We start from the raw sequence: 22,461 nt of genomic DNA on the forward strand, positions 1-22,461 counted from the left end.
CCCCATAATGCCAAAGCAAAAACAGGTTTTTAGAAATTGTAACAAATGCATTAAAATAAAAAAACAGAAATACCCAAGGATTCAGACCTTTTGCTATGAGACTTGAAATTGAGTTCAGGTGCATCCTTTTCCATTGATCATCCTTGAGATGATTCTACAACTTGATTGGAATCCACCAATAAATTAAATTGATTGGACATGATTTGGAAAGGCACCCACCTGTCTATATAATGTCCCACAGTTGACAGTGCATGTCAAAGCAAAAGCCAAGCCATGAGGTCAAAGGAATTGTCCGTAGAGCCCCCGAGACAGGATTGTGTCAGGGCACAGATCTGGGGAAAGGTACTAAAACATTTGTGCAGCATTGAAGGTCCCCAAGAACACAGTTTTCTCCATCATTCTTAAATTGAAGAAGTTTTGAGCCACGAAGACCGCCAAACCACCAAACTGAGCAATTGGGGGAGAAGGGCCTTGGTCAGGGAGAACCCGATGGTCATTCTGAACGAGTTCCAGAGTTCCTCTGTGGAGATGGGAGAAACTTCCCAAAGGACAACCATCTCTGCAGCCCGCTTGGACTGTCATGTGGACTCTCAGACCATGAGAAACAAGAAAACAAGATTCTCTGGTCTGATGAAACCAATATTGAACTCTTTGGCCTGACTCTTTGGCCAGGTGTCACGTCTGGAGGAAACCTGGCACCTCCCTACGGTGAAGCATGGTGGGGGCAGCATCATGCTGTGGGGTGTTTTTCAGCGGCAAGGACTGGTAGACTAGTCAGGTTCGAGGGAAAGATGAACGGAGCAAAGTACACAGAGATCTTTGATGAAAACCTGCTTCAGAACGCTCAGGACCTCAGACTGGGGAAAAGGTCCACCTTCCAAAAGAACAATGACCCTAAGCACACAGCCAAGACAACACAGGAGTGGCTTCAGGACAAGTCTCTGAATGTCCTTGAGTGGCCCAGCCAGAGCCCGGACTTGAACCCGATCGAACATCTCTGGAGAGACCTGAAAATAGCTGTGCAGCGACACTCCCCATCCAACCTGACAGAGCTTGAGAGGATCTGCAGAGAAGAATGGGAGAAACTCCCCAAATACAGGTGTGCCAAGCTTGTAGCATCATACCCAAGAAGACTCAAGTTGTAATCACTGCCAAAGGTGCTTCAACAAAGTACTGAGTAAAAGGTCTGAATACTTATATAAATGTGATATTTCAGTTTATCATTTTTAGTACATTTGCAAAAATGTCTAAAAACTGTTTTTGCGTTGTCATTATGTGGTATTGTGTGTAGATTTGGGGGGGTAATACATTTTAGAATAAGGCTGTAACATAACAAAATGTGGAAAAAGTCAAGGTGTCTGAATACTTCCCGAAATCACTATATACCGAGTAGGATATTTACTATTAAAGTGATGTGTATATTTTCCTTAAAAAAGGCTATTGTTTTGCACAAACAAAAGAGGATCAGTTAGGTACCTAAAATATGTATTGGGGTACATTTTAAAAGATACACTATATTTACAAAAGTATGTGGACACCACTTCAAATTAGTGGATTTGACTATTACAGCCACACCCATTGATGACGGGTGTATAAAATCGAGCACACAGCCATGCAATCTCCATAGACAAACACTGACAGTAGAATGGCCTTACTGAAGAGCTCAGTGACTTTCAACGTGGCACCATCATAGGATGCCACCTTTCCAACAAGTCAGTCAGAAGCAATGTTAGCACAATAACTGCTCGTTGGGTGCTTCATGAAATGGGTTTCCATGGCTGAGTAGATGCACCCAAGCCTAAGATCGCCAAGCGTCAGCTGGAATGGTGTAAAGCTTGCCGCCATTGGACTGTGGGGCAGTTCTCTGTTGTGATGAATCACGCTTCACCATCTGGCAGTCCGACGGACGAATCTGGGTTTGACGGGTGCCAGGATAAAGTTACCTGCCCCAATGCATATTGCCAACTGTAAAGTTTGCTGAAGTAGGAATAATGGTCTGAGGCTGTTTTTCATGGTTCGGGCTAGGCCCCCAACAAAGTCTTAAAGAAATGCATATCAATGAATAATGCACACAGTTCCCATTTGTATGTCACATTTTATGTTAGTGTATCACATTGCCAGAAAGGGTAGAATTATCACTATTCATCAATCTATAATTATTCTACTAAAATATCACTTGAGGGGTCTAGTAAACCACGCTGATCACTGATCTATTTAACAAAAACATAAATAATTCACATTGCATGTGTATTCATATAGTATGATGATAGCCCTACTGCAATGCGCATTTGGATACCCACTGCTTAAAGCCATAGCCCGCTCCTGTGCGCATGACGCCCCTCAATCAAGGCCTTTTCTTCCATGGTGCTCGTCCCCGTGATCCATTTATTCCAGGAGGGTTATCGTAGGAGTTCGCGACACCGTCATATATGTTTAAAGTCACTTATATTCACCAAATCCCACATTCCATTTTGCGTCTGCCTTCTTGAGCTGTTTATCCTAGGCGTGTGCCTCTGGAAACCTGTTTTGTTTGGTGAGTTTTTTTTGTTGTGCCAACAATTGGACCTAATGTGCGGAAATGTTTGTGATTCCTGAAATGTAGCAATCCGTAAATTCACATGCCCATAAAACGTATAATATCCAGTGAGCGAGTGACGATAACCTAGTCTAACTTTTGATTAATATTTTAAAAAAGTAGAATGTTGGAAAAAATAAATGACCAAATTAATCGAATCCAACTCACATGCGTTTTAGGCAACAGCATAAAATGTGGACTGAACGTCATATTTGATTTACCCTGGCGTTAATGTTTGACAGCTGGCCATCCTCCTGTCAACGGTGTGCACATAAACGGTACAACTCTCCTAAAAGCACTATGAAACTAAATACGTGCACTGGAAAACAAATCTAAATGGAACAAGACAAACCGGTATGTATTTTTTATTTTTTTAACTCAAAGAAAAAATATAAAATAATATGATTATTGTTTCATCCCTTATTTCCTACATTGCCATTATCCCTGTGAGTAGGCCTAGGCAACCTCCATTATCTTTTGACTCAAGATTGAAATCTAATGACTAGAATATTGATAATGTATCAGGATGTATAGAGGCTATTGCCTAATCTACCACACTGGATTTTGCTTGCTAAGAAATGGCCTTTGGACATTGTACATACTGCATGCTGGTTTGGTGAACACTGAGCACTCTCATTCCCTCCACTCCAACTCCTGCCACACACTGAATTATGCTCATATCAAGATTAGATTAAAAATAAGTGTTTGGTGGTTAAAGTGAAAGGCACTATGAATAGTTCAGTGGCGAGATAAGCCCCCTACCTCTACCCAGCCACAGCAGTCTACATTGTAGAATAATAGTGAAGACCTCAAAACTATGAAATAAAACATGGAACCATGTAGTAACCAAAAAAGTGTTAAACAAATCAAAATATATGTTATATTCTTCAAAGTAGCCACCCTTTGCCTTGATGACAGCTTTGCATACTCTTGGCATTCTCTCAACCAGCTTCATGAGGAATGCTTTTCCAACAGTCTTGAAGAAGTTCCCACATATGCTGAGCACTTGTTGGCTGCTTTTCCTTCACTCTGCAGTCCAACTCATCGCAAACCATCTCAATTGGTTTGAGGTCGGATGATTGTGGAAGCTAGTTCATCTGATGCAGCAATCCATCACTCTCCTTGGTCAAATAGCCCTTACACAGCCTGGAGGTGTGTTTGGGGTCATTGTCCTGTTGAAAAACAAATGATAGTCCCACTAAGCCCAAACCAGATGGGATGGTGTATCGCTGTAGAATGCTCTGGTAGCCATACTGGTTAAGTGTGCCTTGAATTCTAAATAAATCACTGACAGTGTCACCAGCAAAGCACTATCACATCTCCTCCGTTTACCTACTCTGCGTCTCACATTGACACGGCTGTTGGAACCAAAGGTTTTTTTATTATTGGCATCTGCTTGTAGTGGTTTCTTTGCAGCAATTTGACTATGAAGGCCTGATTCAAGCAGTCTCCTCTGAACAGTTGATGTCTGGTACTTGAACTCTGTGAAGCATTTATTTGGGCTGTAATTTCTGAGGCTGGTAACTTTTTAATGAATTTATCCTCTGCAGCAGAGGTAACGGTGGATCTTCCTTTCCTGTAGCGGCCCTCATGAGAGCTAGTTTCATCATAGTGCATGATGGTTTTTGCGACTGCACTTGAAGAAACTTACAAAGTTCTTGACGTTTTCTGGATTGACTGACCTTCATGTCTTAAAGTAATGAATGATGGACTGTCGTTTCTCTCTGCTTATGAGCTGTTCTTGCCATAATATGAACTTGGTATTTTACCAAATAGGGCTATCTTCTATATACCACCCCTACCTTGTCACTACACAACTGATTGGCTCAAACGCATTAAGAAGGAAAGAAATTACACAAATTAACTTTTAACAAGGCACACCTGTTAATTGAAATGCATTCCAGGTGACTACCTCATGAAGCTGGTTGAGAGAAAGCCAAGAGTGTGCAAAGCTGTCATCAAGGCAAAGGGTGGTTTCTTTAAAGCATCTCAAATATAAAAATATACTTTTTTTTTGTTACTACATGATTTCATGTGTTATTTAATCATTTTGATGTCTTCACTATTATTCTACAATGTAGAAAATAGTAAAAATAAAAAACCCTTGAATGAATAGGTGTGTCCAAACTTTTGACTGTTAGTGTGTGTGTGAACTCAGCAAAAAAAAAAATGTCCTCCCACTGTCAACTGTGTTTATTTTCAGCAAACTTAACGTGTAAATATTTGAATGAACATAACCAGATTCAACAACTGAGACACAAACTGTACCAGTTCCACAGACATGTGACTAACAGAAATGGAACAATGTGTCCCTGAACAAAGAGGGGGTCAAAATCAAAAGTAACAGTCAGTATCTGTTGTGGCCACCAGCTGTATTAAGTACTGCAGTGCATCTCCTCCTCAGACTGCACCAGATTTGACAGTTCTTGCTGTGAGATGTCGCCCCACTCTTCCACCAAGGCACCTGCAAGTTCCCGGACATTTCTGGGGGGAATAGCCCTAGCTCTCACCCTCCGATCCAACAGGTCCCAGATGTGCTCAATGGGATTGAGATCTGGGCACTTTGCTGGCCATGGCAGAACACAGATATTCCGGTCTTGCAGGAAATCACGCACAGAACGAGCAGCAGAGCCTATAGGAAGGGTACCACATGAGGGAGGAGGATGGCTTCCCTGTAACGCACAGCGTTGAGATTGCCTGCAATGACAACAAGCTCAGTCCGATGATGCAACAAGCTCAGTCCGATGACACAGCGCCCCAGACCATACGGGCCCTCCACCTCCAAATCGATCCCGCTCCAGAGTACAGGCCTCGGTGTAACGCTCATTCCTTCGACGATAAACGTGAATCCGACCATCACCCCTGGTGAGACAAACCCGCGACTCATCAGTGAAGAGCACTTTTTGCAAGTCCTGTTTGGTCCAGCGACCGTGGGTTTGTGCCCATAGGCGACGTTGTTGCCGGTGATGTCTGGTGAGGACCTGCCTTACAACAGGCCTACAAGCCCTCAGTCCAGCATCTCTCAGCCTATTGCGGACAGTCTGAGCACTGATGGAGGGATTGTGCGTTCCTGGTGTAACTCGGGCAGTTGTTGTTGCCATCCTGTACCTGTCCCGCAGGTGTGATGTTCAGATGTACCGATCCCGTGCAGGTGTTTACACGTGGTCTGCCACTGCGAGGATGATCAGCTGTCCGTCCTGTCTCCCTGTAGCGCTGTCTTAGGCGTCTCACAGTATGGACATTGCAATTTATTGCCCTGGCCACATGTGCATGCCTCCTTGCAGCATGCCTAAGGCACTTTCACACAGATGAGTAAGCACCCTGACCATCTTTCTTTTGGTGTTTTTGAATCAGTAGAAAGGCCTCTTTAGTGTCGTATTTTTTCATAACTGTGACCTTAATTGCCTACCGTCTGTAAGCTGTTAGTGTCTTAACGACCGTTCCACAGGTGGATGTTCATTAATTGTTTATGGTTCATTGAACAAGCATGGGAAACAGTGTTTAAACCTATTACAATGAAGATCTGTTAAGTTATTTGGATTTTTACGAATGATCTTTAAAAGACAGGGTCTTTGAAAAAGGGACGTTTGTATGTATATAAATTTGTACCTACGGGTTGTCCTAGGAATCAAACCCACTATCCTGGCATTGCAAGCGTCATGCTCTACCAACTGAGCTCCCTCTTTATCCTCCTGTCTCCATTCTTTCCTCCTCCTACCCCTCCTCCATCCTGCACCCTTTCACCTCAGAAGCCCACTTTGAGCTGACCCTGACCTGGCCCTGGTGTTGTGGAGTGGCCCGGGGGACAGTGGCCACACCAGCCCATATGGAGACAGAAAGTGTAACCATGGTGATGGAGCTGTGGCAGATCTTTATATTCACATCATGTAGCAAAACCCCTTTCAGATAATTCACGTAGTACAGCAGGAGACACGGAGAGAGAGGAAGATGAAGGAAAAGGTTTGCATGACAAATTAGTATCTGTGTGTGACCATTACATGAATCCCTAGTGTGTGTGTGTGTGTGTGTGTGTGTGTGTGTGTGTGTGTGTGTATGCTCAGTGGTCCAGCCTTACTGGTGTCTTTACGTAAGGCCATAACCATGGCAACGCCAAGCAGTGTCACTAAAAGGCTGCTTTCCTCAATATCTCTCTCTCTATCACTTCCTTTCTCTTCCTCTGTCTGCCTTGCCAACCTACGTAGCACAACATGCTCAACATCAGCAGATGGAGATAGATGGAACAGCAAAAGCGAGGTGGAAGAAAAGGACAGGAGTATGTCTAACGTCTCACTCGCCATCGAGTGGAGCCTTCTGTGAATGCAGCCTTCTGTGAATGCAGCCTTCTGTGAATGCAGCCTTCTGTGAATGCAGCCTTCTGTGAATGCAGCCTTCTGTGAATGCAGCCTTCTGTGAATGCAGCCTTCTGTGAATGCAGCCTTCTGTGAATGCAGCCTTCTGTGAATGCAGCCTTCTGTGAATGCAGCCTTCTGTGAATGCAGCCTTCTGTGAATGCAGCCTTCTGTGAATGCAGCCTTCTGTGAATGCAGCCTTCTGTGAATGCAGCCTGCTGTATCATCCATCTGTGTGGGGGACATCTTTGGTCTGTCAAAGAAGAGGATCTTTCATTTACCAGAGTTGGATATCTTTGATCTGTTGAGGAAAAAATCTCGATCTGCTAGAAAAGGATGTCTGTACAGCGGGGATCTCTCCTCGTTGTGTGTTTCTAAGGAGGGTCTTTTGTGTTGGCCAAGGCTCTCGGAATAATGGTTAATAGGATACTGTGGCTGCACATGTTACATTGCATCAACCCATAGAAAAGACTTGATTCAGGGATGGCCCCCTCACTATTTGAATCGTCAACAGTACATGTTGACTATGCTGACCGTTGTTTTGGTGACGACTAAAAAATAATTGCATGACAAGGGTGATAGGATGATATTGAGCTATAAATGCATTGAACTCAACATCTGTCAATAATGCGAAAGACACCACCCTGTCTCGACGGAACACTACAAAAGAACGACAAGCGGCAGGGTGAAGAGGAGGAACAAGAAGGGGGGCATCATGATTTGGCTAAATCCTCTCTATGCCCATCCTGTAGGCGTAGTTTTGACGTTGCCCTTCTCCTACCATGCTCCCATACCCTGTGTGGGTACTGTGTAGGGGGTGGGGAGGGGGCAGGGCGATGTGTACTAAGAGGGGAAGGGGTGTGCCATGATTCCCAAGGTGGCACCCATTCTGCCCACCACCGCTCTACCAGTCCCCCTGTGTGTGCCCTTGCTGTTGCCACCCTGTGGAGCTGCCATGCTGGGAGTGGGCTTCTGCCACCTGCCTCCTGACCCCTGGGTGGACAGCAAAGAACAGGCGGAAGGCGGGACGAAGGCCTTCTCACAGGTAAGAAAGCTTATTTTCTTTTCAGGTAAGATAGTTAGACTTTCATCTTTGAGCATCCATAAGACTTGTCTAAAACAATCTTCTCCCATTGCCCTATTCAATCTTCGGATGGATACAGGTCACACCCTCCAAGTGACCCAGTGACTGAACCCTTCCTGACACACGTTCCCATTCTTTCCCACCCCACTAATCCCACCTGCAGGGGAATCCATTCGTCAGGGACACATCGGATGTCAAGGACCAGAGCACTGCTGCATATGGTGAGTGAAATGGCACCTTGGCAGCAGTGGAGGCTGCTGGGGGGAGGACGGCTCATAATAATGGGTGGAACAGAGCAAATGGAATGGCATCAAAAACACATAGAAACCATGAGTTTGATGTATTTGCTACCATTCCGCTCCAGCCATTACCACGAGCCCGTCCTCCCCAATTAAAGTGCCATCAATCTCCTGTGCTTGGCAGTTAGTCTAGGTCAGACACATTCTGTAAGCTCTAGGTTTAAACTGGGAGGCATGCCAGATAGTTATTGTTGTTGTGGTTACTCTGTTTCTTCAGTGTTGGGTTTCTGGTTCCTCTAAATACTGGTAACCCTCATGGGACAGTGAGAATAAATGGGTCAAGGATAATCTGGCATGCTTAAATCCCTACATGCTTCAAAGGGTGCCAACTGTTTTGTAGGCTGTTTTAACTCTGTTCTCTGTGTATCCATGGATACAGGCTCACCACTGGAGGGTGCTATAGACCTACAAGAGGAAGAGATGGAACAGTGTCTCAGGTCAGTGAGTCCAATGCAAGACTCTTTATCCAAGGATGTATACTGTGTAGAACAGTGGAGGCTGCTGAGGGGAGGATGGCTCATAATAATGGATACAATGGAGTGAATGGAATGGTATCAAACACTTGGTTTTTATGGGTTTGATTTGATACCATTCCAATCACTCCATTCTTTCCATTATTATGAGCCATCCTCCCCTCAGCAGCCTCCTCTGGTGTAGAAGAGGAGTAAAAATACACATCTTATTAATTACAATGCCCCTGATTAGAGTTTCACCTTCTCTTTTGTCCTAATCTGTCCCTTCCCAGGTCTGACGTTCACCCTGGATCCCTCTGCTGGTGCTCCATCTCTCCACCTCCTCCCTCACTGTGACCTTCCACGGACCAAGCCCTCCGTCACTACCCTCTCGTCACCATAGCAACAGGGTCACGGGTTCAGTATCCCAGGAGTCTGCCCCCCAGCTCCTCCCTCAGGTGTGTGGGGACGTGGTCAGGGGCCAGTTCTACTGGGAGGTGGATGTCTGCAACAGCACTCTGTACAGGATAGGTGAGGATGTGCACTCTACTCCACCTGGCCATGAGTTAATGGTAGTGGCAGAACAAGTACAAATCCCTGCTTTGATAATAATACTCTTAGCCTCTGGCATGCTGATCTATTTCTACTGACAGATGGGCTACATTTCTTACACATAATCATGTGGCAGTTGTAGCCTACAAATATATACAGGCAGTCTTGTGCAAATACTCCCACACACACATGATATTGTCCCTAGGGCATACATGACACAGGCTCTGTCCTACATAAAGTTCATTCACGTCCTTTAACTCTGCTCTGTGGTGCCGCCCAGTGGTGAACAGGATGACGGCATGGATTTCCCAGCGCTTGGCTGAACCACTAACAATTAAATTGTTTCTTTAACAATTTCATTTTGGCTTACAAGGCATGTTGACATCTGCTCTCTGTAAACATCAGAAAGCTCTAATAATTTGGCCCAGCAACAAGCCATAAACAATCTGTTGATTTGAATCAAATATGACAGAAATGTGCAGCTTCATCAACTGTAGAGAGTCAGGCAAAATACGGTATTAGTGGTTGTTGACCAGGATGACTGGCACTGTCGACCGAACATAGGATGGGAACAGCATTGATATTTTACATATTATTGCTCACTCGTGCCTATCCCACATGAAAAAATACTACGGTTTGCTATAGAATGCTACAGTACTTACTATAGAATGGTGTAGTATACTATTGTAAATACTACAGACCACAAACACTCCAGTAAATACTACAGTAATGTTCGCAAAAACACTACTGTAATTACTATAGTATATACTACAGTATTTCATTTGCATATACCCTGCCCATTCCCCTCCTATATCCCAATTTGTTCCACCCATAAGTGACAAATGTTTCTCTTATGGTTGGCACCAATATTATTGTGTTCCCTACATAGCAAAGAGCAGAACCTGACTGTCCATTCAGACCTCAGTTCTACCTACCTATAGGTTATGGAAAATTTGCTCTTTAAAGGTTTTGTCCATTAGGGTTCCACAAGTATATTACAGTCTGCAAAAAATACTACAGTAATTACTATGGTATATTGTTTTCCTTACTACAGTATTTATACCATAGTAAACTGTAACAACTACAGTCTTCATGGGGTCTTCCTGGGGCGTACATATAACAACTTTTTGTTTTTAAGTACAGTGACTGCCACGTACTGCCACTACTAAATGCAAATAGGGGAAACACAGGGTGCCTGGGGGCCAGTTTGTTCCTGCTCCAATCAACATGTTTTAGTCAGGCCAAACGAGGCAACAACTATGTAGCTTTGTTGAGTGCAGAAAAAGTTGGGCATAAAGACCACCCTGTTTCATAATGACATTGCAATGTTTATTCACACAATATTTAAAGACATAAGTTCCCATGGTGTCTGTTTTGACACAGAAACCAACCACCTTTCCTGTTTTCCATACAGGAGTGAGCTCATTGGACGATGCTGGTGGCTTGAAAGGCAGGGCTTGTCCTTCTCCACTGTGTACGATAGCCGTCGGGAGCCCTTACATGCCGTGCCACCCCAGATCAAGACCCTAGGGCTGTTCCTCAACATGGGTGGAGGGGCACTGAGCTTCCACAACCCTCTGACCCAGGAGCACCTAGCCACCCTGCCCACTCGCTTCAGTAACGCTGGGGTGCGTCCCGCTCTGGGGCTGGGCCAGGGCAGGCTGAGGCTCCGCTGTGGCCTACCCCCTCCACCCCACATCTTCCTCAGCCGAGCGTCCGCCTATAGAGGGCCTTCTGGAGGTGGTGGGGGGGGTCGCTGGCGCAGAGACGTGCCCTTCCAGTCTGTACGGGCGGTAATCCAGAAGTTTGAGGAGCTGGCGGTGTCAGATTCTGGCTCAGGGCTGGTGTCCAGTTTTGGGTCGTCCTGCTCCACTCTGGCCTCCTTGGCCGAAGCAGGCCCAGGTCTCCGCTTCAGCCTCAGCCCAGGAGCAGCTCGCCATCCTGGGCAAGAGGGGATGGAGGCTGGGGCAGAGTAACATGTGGAGGACAGATTATAGTACCTTGTACAATGATGGGCCTCTACCCTGCTGTTGATAGAAGCAAACTACTACCACGTCACATTACAAATAGGTTTTTATAAGGTTGGCGATGACACTGTTTGACAAATTTGGGATAAACTTGTGAGGTGGAAGCGCCATTCTTCTGCTTTATGATAGGAGAAAACCATTTGGGATGAGTTTGGATGACTAATTCATGGCTAATTTCTCATCTCTGAGGAACTCTCTGACTTTCTCATCAGTGTGATTGTGACCCAGTAGTTGACTTTCTCCCCAGGACGCTGGGCTTCCTCTCAGCTACACAACCCCCAGAGGTTTGGGGCTGGGCCAGGGCTGTCTGTGGGGGGGTTAGGAGGAGGAGGATTTCTCACTGGGGGTCCCACACTCTGGTGTGGGGGTTGATGGTAGGACAGTAGGGTTGATATGGATGGTGGTGGTGGTGTTTGTGGGAGTCAGTGGTGGTGACACTAAGAGTGTTGACTCTGGGTCACAAAGACAGGTGTTAAAGTACATTTATCCCGCAGGCTGTGTGTGTGTGTGTGTGTGTGTTTCTCTCTCCCTCTGCCCCATCCTGTCTCTCCATGATCTCTCTGTTTTCTCTTTCTGCTTTTTGCATGTTCTGGAAAAGACAATCCAATCATTTGGTCAGACCACCCAAGTTGTAAATCAGCTGTAAATCTCATTGTAAAAAATAAATAAAAAATTCACGAAATTAAAACAACCATCAATCACAGGCATCACGGGAAGAGCCGTTTGTACCTGTGGGGAGGAGAAAACAAGATGTCCACCGAGTAGTTGTTGTCTTGGCCCAATAATTAAATTCATTGACGTGCTACTTGTCACGCATCTTTAGGGAACATAATTACGCACAAAAGTCTGCGTCAATATCAGTGGAATAATTCGGAAGAGACGGTTGGTCTGTGAGTCAAATGCGCTGTTACACTGTCGCCCCCCGAAACACTAATCTTGATGACTGTGTTGATGTTTAATGGTCGAGGTATTTACCGCAGGAATAAAAATGTGTGTGTACTGCGGCCAGTTATCACTGGGTTCTCGACTCTTGAGCACTATCAACTTTCCAAAGCCGCTTAAAATAAAGTGTGGAAGTAATTTCACTCTTATAAACAAAATTAGAATGGGGTAATGCAGAACTCAAAGGCCCTGAGTAATGAGGTTTCTGTCGGAGGGTGATTCAAGCCTGGTGTTTGCTTATCGAGGGGGGAGCAGATCTGTAAGCAACACTGGAACAGCTGTAGAGAAGAAAAGACCCACATAGACCCTGAACGTTACATACAGTACTGTAGGTGTCAGTGAGTTATTATTTTGGCGCCAAAGTGTAGGCCGAGTTGTATAACGGACACAACGGTCTGGTAACATTAGAGAATCAAGTCTAGGCCTAAACTACTATATAATATCAGATATATACAGTAGGCTGCTACAGTGGCGACTTGGAGTGACGCAATTGTACATGCCTAAAGTGAGAGATCACAGTTGGATCCGAGGTGTCAAAGACAAGTGGTGTTGTGTCCCCCTCCTCACCACGTTTCCATGCCAACTGTGTTTGGAGATAGCTTCTGGTCGCTAATTGCATGGAGGGCAATAATTAGGGAACCCTCAAATGGATTGTGAGAAAAAGACAACCAGGAGCACCAATTTAATTCGCACCCCCGTCCACTTTCATTTAGCCGTTTCGGCAGTGTTGATTCCGAGCGTTCATACATGAATTCTAACCAGACCGACATTTACATTTTGAGTGGGTATTCTTTACTTTCCATTGCTAGGAGTAACACAAGAATTAGCCTGACAACACCAAGTCCTGTAGGCCTGGCTGGTCTTATTACCATCATTATCAACATCAGCATAACAGTAGCTATAAAGACATCATCCCTTATCGTTTTGTTGTTCTGTCAGTTGCCATTAAAAAATTGGAGGCAGTAAAAGGTTCTTCCCCGAGACACATCCTGGTTTCAATTGACCTCATGTGTCAGTTTAGATGATTAGTGCTGAATATCACCGATTTATATTTTATCATCTATACAACGTTTAATTTATGAACACTGGCATGGCTATTCAATCACTGGCATGTTATTATTTTTTCCATCATTAGGCTAAATAATATCCACCTCCTCCAAGGGTCATATTAAGGATTTTATCAAGGGTAAAATAAAATGAGTCATCGTACTTCTGACGACGCTCTATAAAAGTGAACTAATCAGTGAGCAACTTTCCTTTTTTCTGACTTGTTCTTGAGAAACATAATTCCGTCTCGATGTCTGGACTTGATAACGCGAGCAGTGGTCCAAGGAGAGCGCGGGAGACAGGATGTCCATACTCCATTCAGCGCATTTGTTCTGGTTTGTTTCGCGACATTTACACTTGAGTCAGAAATGATTGAGACTGGAATGTAAATTAAGGACATCGCGCATATTACCAAACAAATCCATCTCAGGTGCCACAGCGGGTTAAATGTGGGTGCGTAAAAGGACAGAAATTGTAGTGACCTTGTTGTCGACCTCTGCCATGTGATCAGTGTACATAAAACCGTGATGGGGAACAGGTGGTGTTGGGGGCGCCCTGTAACCGGTTGGTACACATCTGCCAGGCTATCTGCTCCCCCTTCTCGCTGTTTTTTCACACCTCCAGTATAATCCAGCCAGCAAACAGGATGCGGTCCCGAATGTGTGCCAGTCAGACGGAAAGAGGATGGAGTGAGGGGGTTTCTGGGAAATTAGGCATACACAAATGAAACGCGTTTATGCACCTTCGGCTGTCTGTATTCGACACCATCAGCAAATACACAGAGAAGAGGCATGATTGCATCATCAAAAGCACCAATATGTTCTCACATAGGCCTATAGCGTCTCTGTTTCTTTGATCGGGTCCTATTTTAGGCCTCGAGTGTGTCCTATCTTCAGGGAGAACATATTGGACAACACTTTGACAATAAAAAAGAGGCATGGTGTCTGGTTTATATTAGGTTGTGTCTTATCGGAATTGTAACCGTACTCACTCTCATAAAACGCTGGTCACGGTTAATCGATTGTATTAGAACGCAATCAATGTTTTTTGGCATATGACTTCAGACGCGTGAGCTTTCTCTCCTTTTCCCTCTCATTTTCTCTCTCTCTCTCTCGCTCCTCTCTTCTTTAAATGAAACCACAAGTCAAGGCTTAGGGGAACGACTGTAAACTCCTGGCGAAGCTACTTTCATTCTTGAAGTGGGTGCGAGAATGAGACTCCATTTTTTTTAAATCGACAGATAAGGACAAACTCTACACAAGCTACCGAGGTGGACTGACTACACTTTTCAACCCTGAATCCGTTACTTTTAGATATACAATAATAGCAGGCTGTACAATAGCAACATTAAATGTCTTACAACACCCAGAATCTGTAAACCAAATGTTGTATTATCTTAGGCATGTCCACACACACACACACATCATTTTTGGAATCAGAAAAGTGCACCTACTGTGTAGCAATCCATGTGTGAAGGGAAATACATTTAAAAAAACTCATTACTCTAAGTGTGACCCGCATAATATAAATGTGTGGCGTTAGCTCCAATAGACGATTCGCTAGCCAGTCTAATGAATTGGTCGGTGCAGCAATAAATAAAAGCGGCGGTTATCACTTCGTGATGAAGTGCAAATAGACCATCATCGATTCCATTTCACGGGTGCGCGAAGTGGACGGAGGAGAGGGGAACCCGCGTGTGAATTCACTCACCTCAATGGAAGTCTCTCACAGCCACATAATGTGACATATGCATAAAGATTACACATTGTCCTCACACATACAACTTCGCTAGCTCCAACAGTGCAGTAATACCTAGCGATACAAAACAATACACACTAATCCCTAAATAAATTCAAAGAAAGAAATGAAGAAATAACAGAACAATATCAGGAATATAAAATAGAATGTATATACAGTACCAGTCAGATGTTTGGACACACCTACTCAAGGGTTTTTCTTTATTTTTACTATTTTCTACATTGTAGAATTATAGTGAAGACATCAAAACTATGAAATAACACATGGAATCATGTAGTACCCAAAACAGTGTTAAACAAATCAAAATATATTTTTGACTGGTACTGTATTTGTGTACTTCATATGTACTTTCACCACCAAACTGGCATGTCAGAGCTGTACTTTTTCAATAATGTTTATTTGCTCTTCAATTGCGGCTACAATGTCTGTCTATAACATAAACACAAGGGGACAAAATAAGTCAGTTTTATTCCAATACTTTGACAGATATTTAGGGGTTCACACATTCACTTCTATCTCCACCTACACTGGCGCTGGGGAACTAGCCATAAATACAATGCAATTTTATTCAAATAGCCTAAGACTAGTGCTGGCACAATTATCATATAATAATGCAACCGACAATTAGGGACAATAACCATGGACCCCAGACATAATTGTCTTAATATATTCATTTTAGGAGAAGAGGGGATTCGACTTCATACCGTATGCAAGTAGATCTAGTTTACCCAAGAGCAGTTTTTAATTTTAATCGTTTTTTTATGAGTAGAACACCACAGTTGGGAGGAAAAGCTTAATTTCCAAAAGTGCAAGCAGTCAAAACCATTCGTGTTTTGAAGGGTGTCGCCAAAGCTGTGTTGTATGCATTAGGTATGATGTCACATTTTCAGCGATGCATTATTAAAAATATATATTTTAACTAGACAAGTCAGTTAAGAACAAATTCTTATTTACAATGACGGCCTACCGGGGAACAGTGGGTTAATAACTGCCTTTGTTCAGGGGCAGCACGACAGATTTTTACCTTGTCAGCTCGGGGATCCGGTCCAGCAACCTTTCGGTTACTGGCTCAACACTCTAACCACTAGGCTACCTGCCGCCCCAAACACAGTTATGATGCATTAGGCCTACAAACTAAAAAAATGTTTCGACAATAACCGTTACCCAAAATGTAATAATCGTCACAGCCCTACCTAAGACTTTAGAAAACTTTAATTTGGATATAGACCTATGCTTCGAGACATCGTTGTCCCTTTCTTTTCATAGTTGTTGTTTCTAGCACTTGTTAGAGCCAGGGTCACTCGGGCAGAATAGAGGGACGTGGTTTCTTATTGAATGGGTTAGGTTATCGCCATTGAGCATATTGAATCGTCATGTTTAGCATGTGGATGGATTGGGGAGGGTTTGGAGGCGAGAGGCTCGCGCCGTTTCTGGAGCGCGACAGACAAAGCTACAATCAGTAATAGATATATGGTTGTTCTCTAAACAGCCTGATTCACAGCCTGACCCCCCCCCCCCCCGCCCGACTTTTGTTTGAGACTTTGGGAAAGAAGGGCACACAAAGAGTGTGAACCTTTAGACTACAATAAGCAAATTAATGTCCAAAGTTTGAAATGAGTTATTATGTGCCATTATTATTTTGATTAATATTATCATTACTGTATTATCATCATATTCTGTCTAATTGGGGGTGGTTGTCCTGTACTTGCACTCACTAAGGGATCATTACTGTTCCACAGAATGACTGATTGGCGAGACTCTTGCTGTGAATTTATTCAAATAATCTCCGTGCGCACTTCACTGTAAACTTGACCCGCCGAGCGCCCGTGATGCCTCCGTAGGGACCATGCCTGAAGCCTCTTGCACGCATTCTCGCACCTATGGAACATGGAGGAGTGGGAAGCATATTGCTCAACGTAAAACAAATCTATATCAAGTGTTTATTGTCATTTTCACTTTTATAACAATAAGAGAACGTTTCCATAAACAAAATAATAAAGAATGTGAGTCGATATTGTCGATGACTTCAGACATTCTTATTCAATGAGATCTGGATGAAGGGCCGACACAACCTACATAGAGGTCTAGAACAGTAGTCCTACACTATCCAGAACAGGATTATATTGAGTTGTAACTTTAAAACGACATAAGAGTTCAATCAAACCGTTGGCTTACAAATAGGCTACACAAACGTATGACTGTTCAGGTAGGAATGGTAGGTATGTGAAGCTGAAGTTAATATGGCCAAAATAAATAAAGTGCTAAATAAAAAAAGGTCATTCTGTGATAGAGGATCATGCGTCGCCTGAGCTATTCAAACTATGTTCATTTGTTTCTTTTAAGTCACTTAGGTGTGAACTCTAGAAGCAGTTGGATAAATACAGAACAGGCTGCACACACAGAAACCAACATTCCTCCCTAGCCTACTGTAGGCTACAGCCCTGAAGATTCCACTTTCCTTCACTAGGTGTTCACATTTTACATGGAAATAGGTTAGGGGTATAGGCTCTAAGACCCCTGTTGAACCCCCCCCCCCCCCCAACCCCACCCACTCCTTTCCTTCTCACCCCTCCTTGCCCGTGCCTGCTCCAAGTGTCCAGGGAAAGTATAAAGTGGGAAGGGACCCGCACGGACGGGACAGACGCTTCTGGGCTGGTACAGTCATTGCCTCGGAAAACCTCCAACCTCTTTGGTCACTTTCTCTGCTTCTCTCTGTTGCATAACTTGGGAGTCTTTATTTCCGAATAGGAATAACTTCAAGACCATCAACGAATAGGCTCTCTGGTGACTTGAATGCTGATCTATTCACGTTTATTTAGAGAAGTTTTATTACTAGAGTGACAACTTACCTTCAGGTGAAAGCTTCTAAAAACGAAGGGAAGAAGTTTTTCAAGAACAAAAAGGGAAAAGAGAAACCGGAGCCAGTTTTGGATGCTACCCCTCGCCGGGATGCAGACTCGCCGCGCGCTGAGTTTCTTATTGTGCGTGATGAGCTGCGCGTGGCTGCACTCTGGACTGGCCTCACGGCTTAAGTCTCCCGTTCTGCCCATCCATTCGGAGAGGGAACCTTTACCATCCAAGGGCATGTCAGGTGAGCCAAGATGCGTCTTCTACTTGTTTTCAACCTAAATATCTGAATTCAATCAATGACCCCTGCTGCGTTTTGAATACTGGCACTGGCATTTCAGCCCTATAGGCTAGCCTAGTGCCCGTTTGCTAATCTGCCAAATATACATTTAATTGTATAGCCTAATATATCTATAGCTTTTGATTACTTAGGCTACTACAGCCTATTCTTAGCCTATCATTTTGTCTATCAAAGTGTCTCACTGCACAGCATCACCCTTATTATCAACCCAATCTGGTTTGTTTGTTGTCTTCCTCAAATGTCCCACTGTTATGGTTACTTCATGAACAAATTTGCAAAAAACATCTTAATCATAACCACTGAGAATGCCATCTGGTTCATGTGCAGGGCTTTAAAGTGCTTGTTTTTAAAAGGGTAGGCCTACTGGGCCCATGGGAGTAAGAAGTCAAGGGGTTAGAGCAGTGTATTAACAACTGCCACTAATAACGTTTATCCAATCCTGGAAACTGTAATCAATCGGCTGTCCATTGCTGCAGTTCTTCAGTGTCCTTCTCTGGCTGTGCCAAGCAGTGATTTATATTGCAGTGAGTTGAATGTGAAAGCATGGTGCTACGTCTAACTCTAACGCGACTGGACTGTTTAAAGTGTAGTCACTTAATGAAAGAATAATGCGAACCAGGTTGTTAGCAGCTACGGCAACCGGGCAATATCAAATCAACAGTAGTGAACTTGGCACCGGGGAGCCTCACCTCCAGGCTGCGGTGTACAGCGACTCTTGAAACGGGGAGAGGAATGCACAAGGCACACACCCATATGGAGATAGGCAGGGGAGGGTTGTGGCGCAAATACTTATTGCTGGGGCAATTTTTATGCAGGCTTTTTATAATGCAATACTTTTATTAATACTACTTGAACAATTATTTTGAAATACTCAAAACCAAATCTATCAATTCGTTTCTATTACATAAGCCCTGGTAGGCTACCAAAAGCGCATTCCTTTTATTTCTCTTTCCAAATGGCTTGGTGTTTGTTGTGTGAATGGCCTTTTTTATATTCATTTGATGGTCCCCTGCACCATTTAAATGAAACAGGAGGCGTCGGTGAGCTCTGGAGCATGAGACATCCAGTCAATCCACCCAACATGTCCCAGCCGCGGAGTCTGGCTGGGCAGAATCCTATTTTTGTCGTTCTGTCTGAAGCCAATGTAAGAATATGCAGTATTTCACTTCGCAGTGAACTGTCCAGTTTATATCTCATTGGCAAGTGCATAGGCCTGGCTATCCTATTGAAGTGTCTGGCAATGCCATGCAATCGTTTCTGTTCTATTGAATGTTTGGTTGATTGTTTTGGTCATAAATTGTGAATTAATTGTAGCCATTCGAAGAAGAAAAAATCCAGCATCATAACATGTTGATCTCAGACTAGGCTATGTAATGGAGTGATATGTCATGTGAACTATGTAATGGAGTGATATGCCATGTGAACTATGTAATGGAGTGATATGTCATGTGAACTATGTAATGGAGTGATATGTCATGTGAACTATGTAATGGAGTGATATGCCATGTGAACTATGTAATGGAGTGATATGTCATGTGAACTATGTAATGGAGTGATATGCCATGTGAACTATGTAATGGAGTGATATGTCATGTGAACTATATAATGGAGTGATATGTCATGTGAACTATGTAATGGAGTGATATGCCATGTAATGGAGTGATATGCCATGTGAACTATGTAATGGAGTGATATGCCATGTGAACTATGTAATGGAGTGATATGTCATGTGAACTATGTAATGGAGTGATATGCCATGTGAACTATGTAATGGAGTGATATGCCATGTGAACTATGTAATGGAGTGATATGTCATGTGAACTATGTAATGGAGTGATATGCCATGTGAACAATGTATTGGAGTGATATGCCATGTGAACAATGTAATGGAGTGATATGCCATGTGAACTATGTAATGGAGTGATATGTCATGTGAACAATGTAATGGAGTGATATGTCATGTGAACAATGTAATGCCAGCATACTTCTGATTTAAAGTTCTACTAAAGTATACGAACGCCCCAACCTCAGTTCTTATTAACTTAAGCAATCTAAACAGAGGGATGTTACAGGCTACTCACCAGTTTTACATTTAGATGTGGACTGTACCAACTGCTAGTGTATTGTTGTCGTAATGGGTTCTTCTGGACTGATTGCAGGATGTTCATTCGGAGGAAGATTCTATTCTCTGGAGGACACTTGGCACCCTGACCTCGGTGAGCCGTTTGGAGTCATGCACTGTGTCCAATGTTACTGCGAGACAGTAAGTAACACCCTTCACAATAAGCCTAATAGAGTACATGTCAATCTTGGATAGTGGAGCCGTTATGTAGGCCTATCAATGGACAGAAATTGGGCCTAAAATAATGAACTAATTAATTATGAATGAATCAATTACCAAAATCATCTCCAGATCTTAGTGCCCCCAAAATGACCCCATTTAACAAATATGATCAGGCTGTGTGGTAGAGTGTTGAGGTCAGTGTGGATGAGGAGTTGATGTTTCTTATCTATTCTTTTCAGCAAAGGGGTCGTAAGAGTAAGGTGTTGGGGAAGGTGAGCTGTAAGAACGTCAAGCAGGACTGTCCTGAGCCGAGCTGTGATGACCCAGTGCTGCTACCTGGACAATGCTGCAAGACCTGCCCCAAAGGTAACCCCTACTAGCTGCCTACTAACTGTCCCTATCACTATATAGACCTGCCCCAAAGGTAACCCCTACTAGCCTACTAACTGTCCCTATCACTATATAGACCTGCCCCAAAGGTAACCCCTACTAGCCTACTAACTGTCCCTATCACTATATAGACCTGCCCCAAAGGTAACCCCTACTAGCCTACTAACTGTCCCTATCAATATATAGACCTGCCCCAAAGGTAACCCCTACTAGCCTACTAACTGTCCCTATCAATATATAGACCTGCCCCAAAGGTAACCCCTACTAGCCTACTAACTGTCCCTATCAATATATAGACCTGCCCCAAAGGTAACCCCTACTAGCCTACTAACTGTCCCTATCACTATATAGACCTGCCCCAAAGGTAACCCCTACTAGCCTACTAACTGTCCCTATCAATATATAGACCTGCCCCAAAGGTAACCCCTACTAGCCTACTAACTGTCCCTATCACTATATAGACCTGCCCCAAAGGTAACCCCTACTAGCCTACTAACTGTCCCTATCAATATATAGACCTGCCCCAAAGGTAACCCCTACTAGCCTACAAACTGTCCCTATCAATATATAGACCTGCCCCAAAGGTAACCCCTACTAGCCTACTAACTGTCCCTATCACTATATAGACCTGCCCCAAAGGTAACCCCTACTAGCCTACAAACTGTCCCTATCACTATATAGACCTGCCCCAAAGGTAACCCTACTAGCCTACTAACTGTCCCTATCAATATATAGACCTGCCCCAAAGGTAACCCCTACTAGCCTACTAACTGTCCCTATCACTATATAGACCTGCCCCAAAGGTAACCCCTACTAGCCTACTAACTGTCCCTATCACTATATAGACCTGCCCCAAAGGTAACCCCTACTAGCCTACTAACTGTCCCTATCAATATATAGACCTGCCCCAAAGGTAACCCCTACTAGCCTACTAACTGTCCCTATCACTATATAGACCTGCCCCAAAGGTAACCCCTACTAGCCTACAAACTGTCCCTATCAATATATAGACCTGCCCCAAAGGTAACCCCTACTAGCCTACTAACTGTCCCTATCACTATATAGACCTGCCCCAAAGGTAACCCCTACTAGCCTACTAACTGTCCCTATCAATATATAGACCTGCCCCAAAGGTAACCCCTACTAGCCTACTAACTGTCCCTATCACTATATAGACCTGCCCCAAAGGTAACCCCTACTAGCCTACTAACTGTCCCTATCAATATATAGACCTGCCCCAAAGGTAACCCCTACTAGCCTACTAACTGTCCCTATCACTATATAGACCTGCCCCAAAGGTAACCCCTACTAGCCTACTAACTGTCCCTATCACTATATAGACCTGCCCCAAAGGTAACCCCTACTAGCCTACTAACTGTCCCTATCAATATATAGACCTGCCCCAAAGGTAACCCCTACTAGCCTACTAACTGTCCCTATCACTATATAGACCTGCCCCAAAGGTAACCCCTACTAGCCTACTAACTGTCCCTATCAATATATAGACCTGCCCCAAAGGTAACCCCTACTAGCCTACTAACTGTCCCTATCAAT

General features: G+C 43.9%; 1 protein-coding gene across 7 annotated transcripts in view; it reads left to right on the plus strand.

The window, feature by feature from the left end:
- Positions 1-2,442: 2,442 nt before the first annotated feature.
- Positions 2,443-22,461, plus strand: part of LOC115206509 (chordin) — a 46,364-nt gene continuing 26,345 nt past the window's right edge. The window contains exons 1-7 of one of the 7 annotated variants that reach the window (XR_003880811.1): positions 2,443-2,533; positions 2,818-2,929; positions 6,325-7,969; positions 8,172-8,229; positions 8,687-8,744; positions 9,053-9,290; positions 10,726-12,036. Coding sequence is in view for 1 of the 7 variants with exons in the window: in XM_029773579.1 (XP_029629439.1) it covers positions 18,017-18,176; positions 20,393-20,496; positions 20,757-20,883 (391 nt within the window). In the remaining 6 variants the exon portion in view is untranslated. Of the gene's footprint in view, positions 2,534-2,754; positions 2,930-6,324; positions 7,970-8,087; positions 8,230-8,686; positions 8,745-9,052; positions 9,291-10,725; positions 18,177-20,392; positions 20,497-20,756; positions 20,884-22,461 lie in introns of those variants that run through there. The other 6 variants (XR_003880812.1, XR_003880810.1, XR_003880809.1 and 3 more) reach the window with 6 other exon arrangements.

Source organism: Salmo trutta, chromosome 13, assembly GCF_901001165.1.
Source record: "Salmo trutta chromosome 13, fSalTru1.1, whole genome shotgun sequence".
Lineage (NCBI taxonomy): Eukaryota > Metazoa > Chordata > Actinopteri > Salmoniformes > Salmonidae > Salmo > Salmo trutta.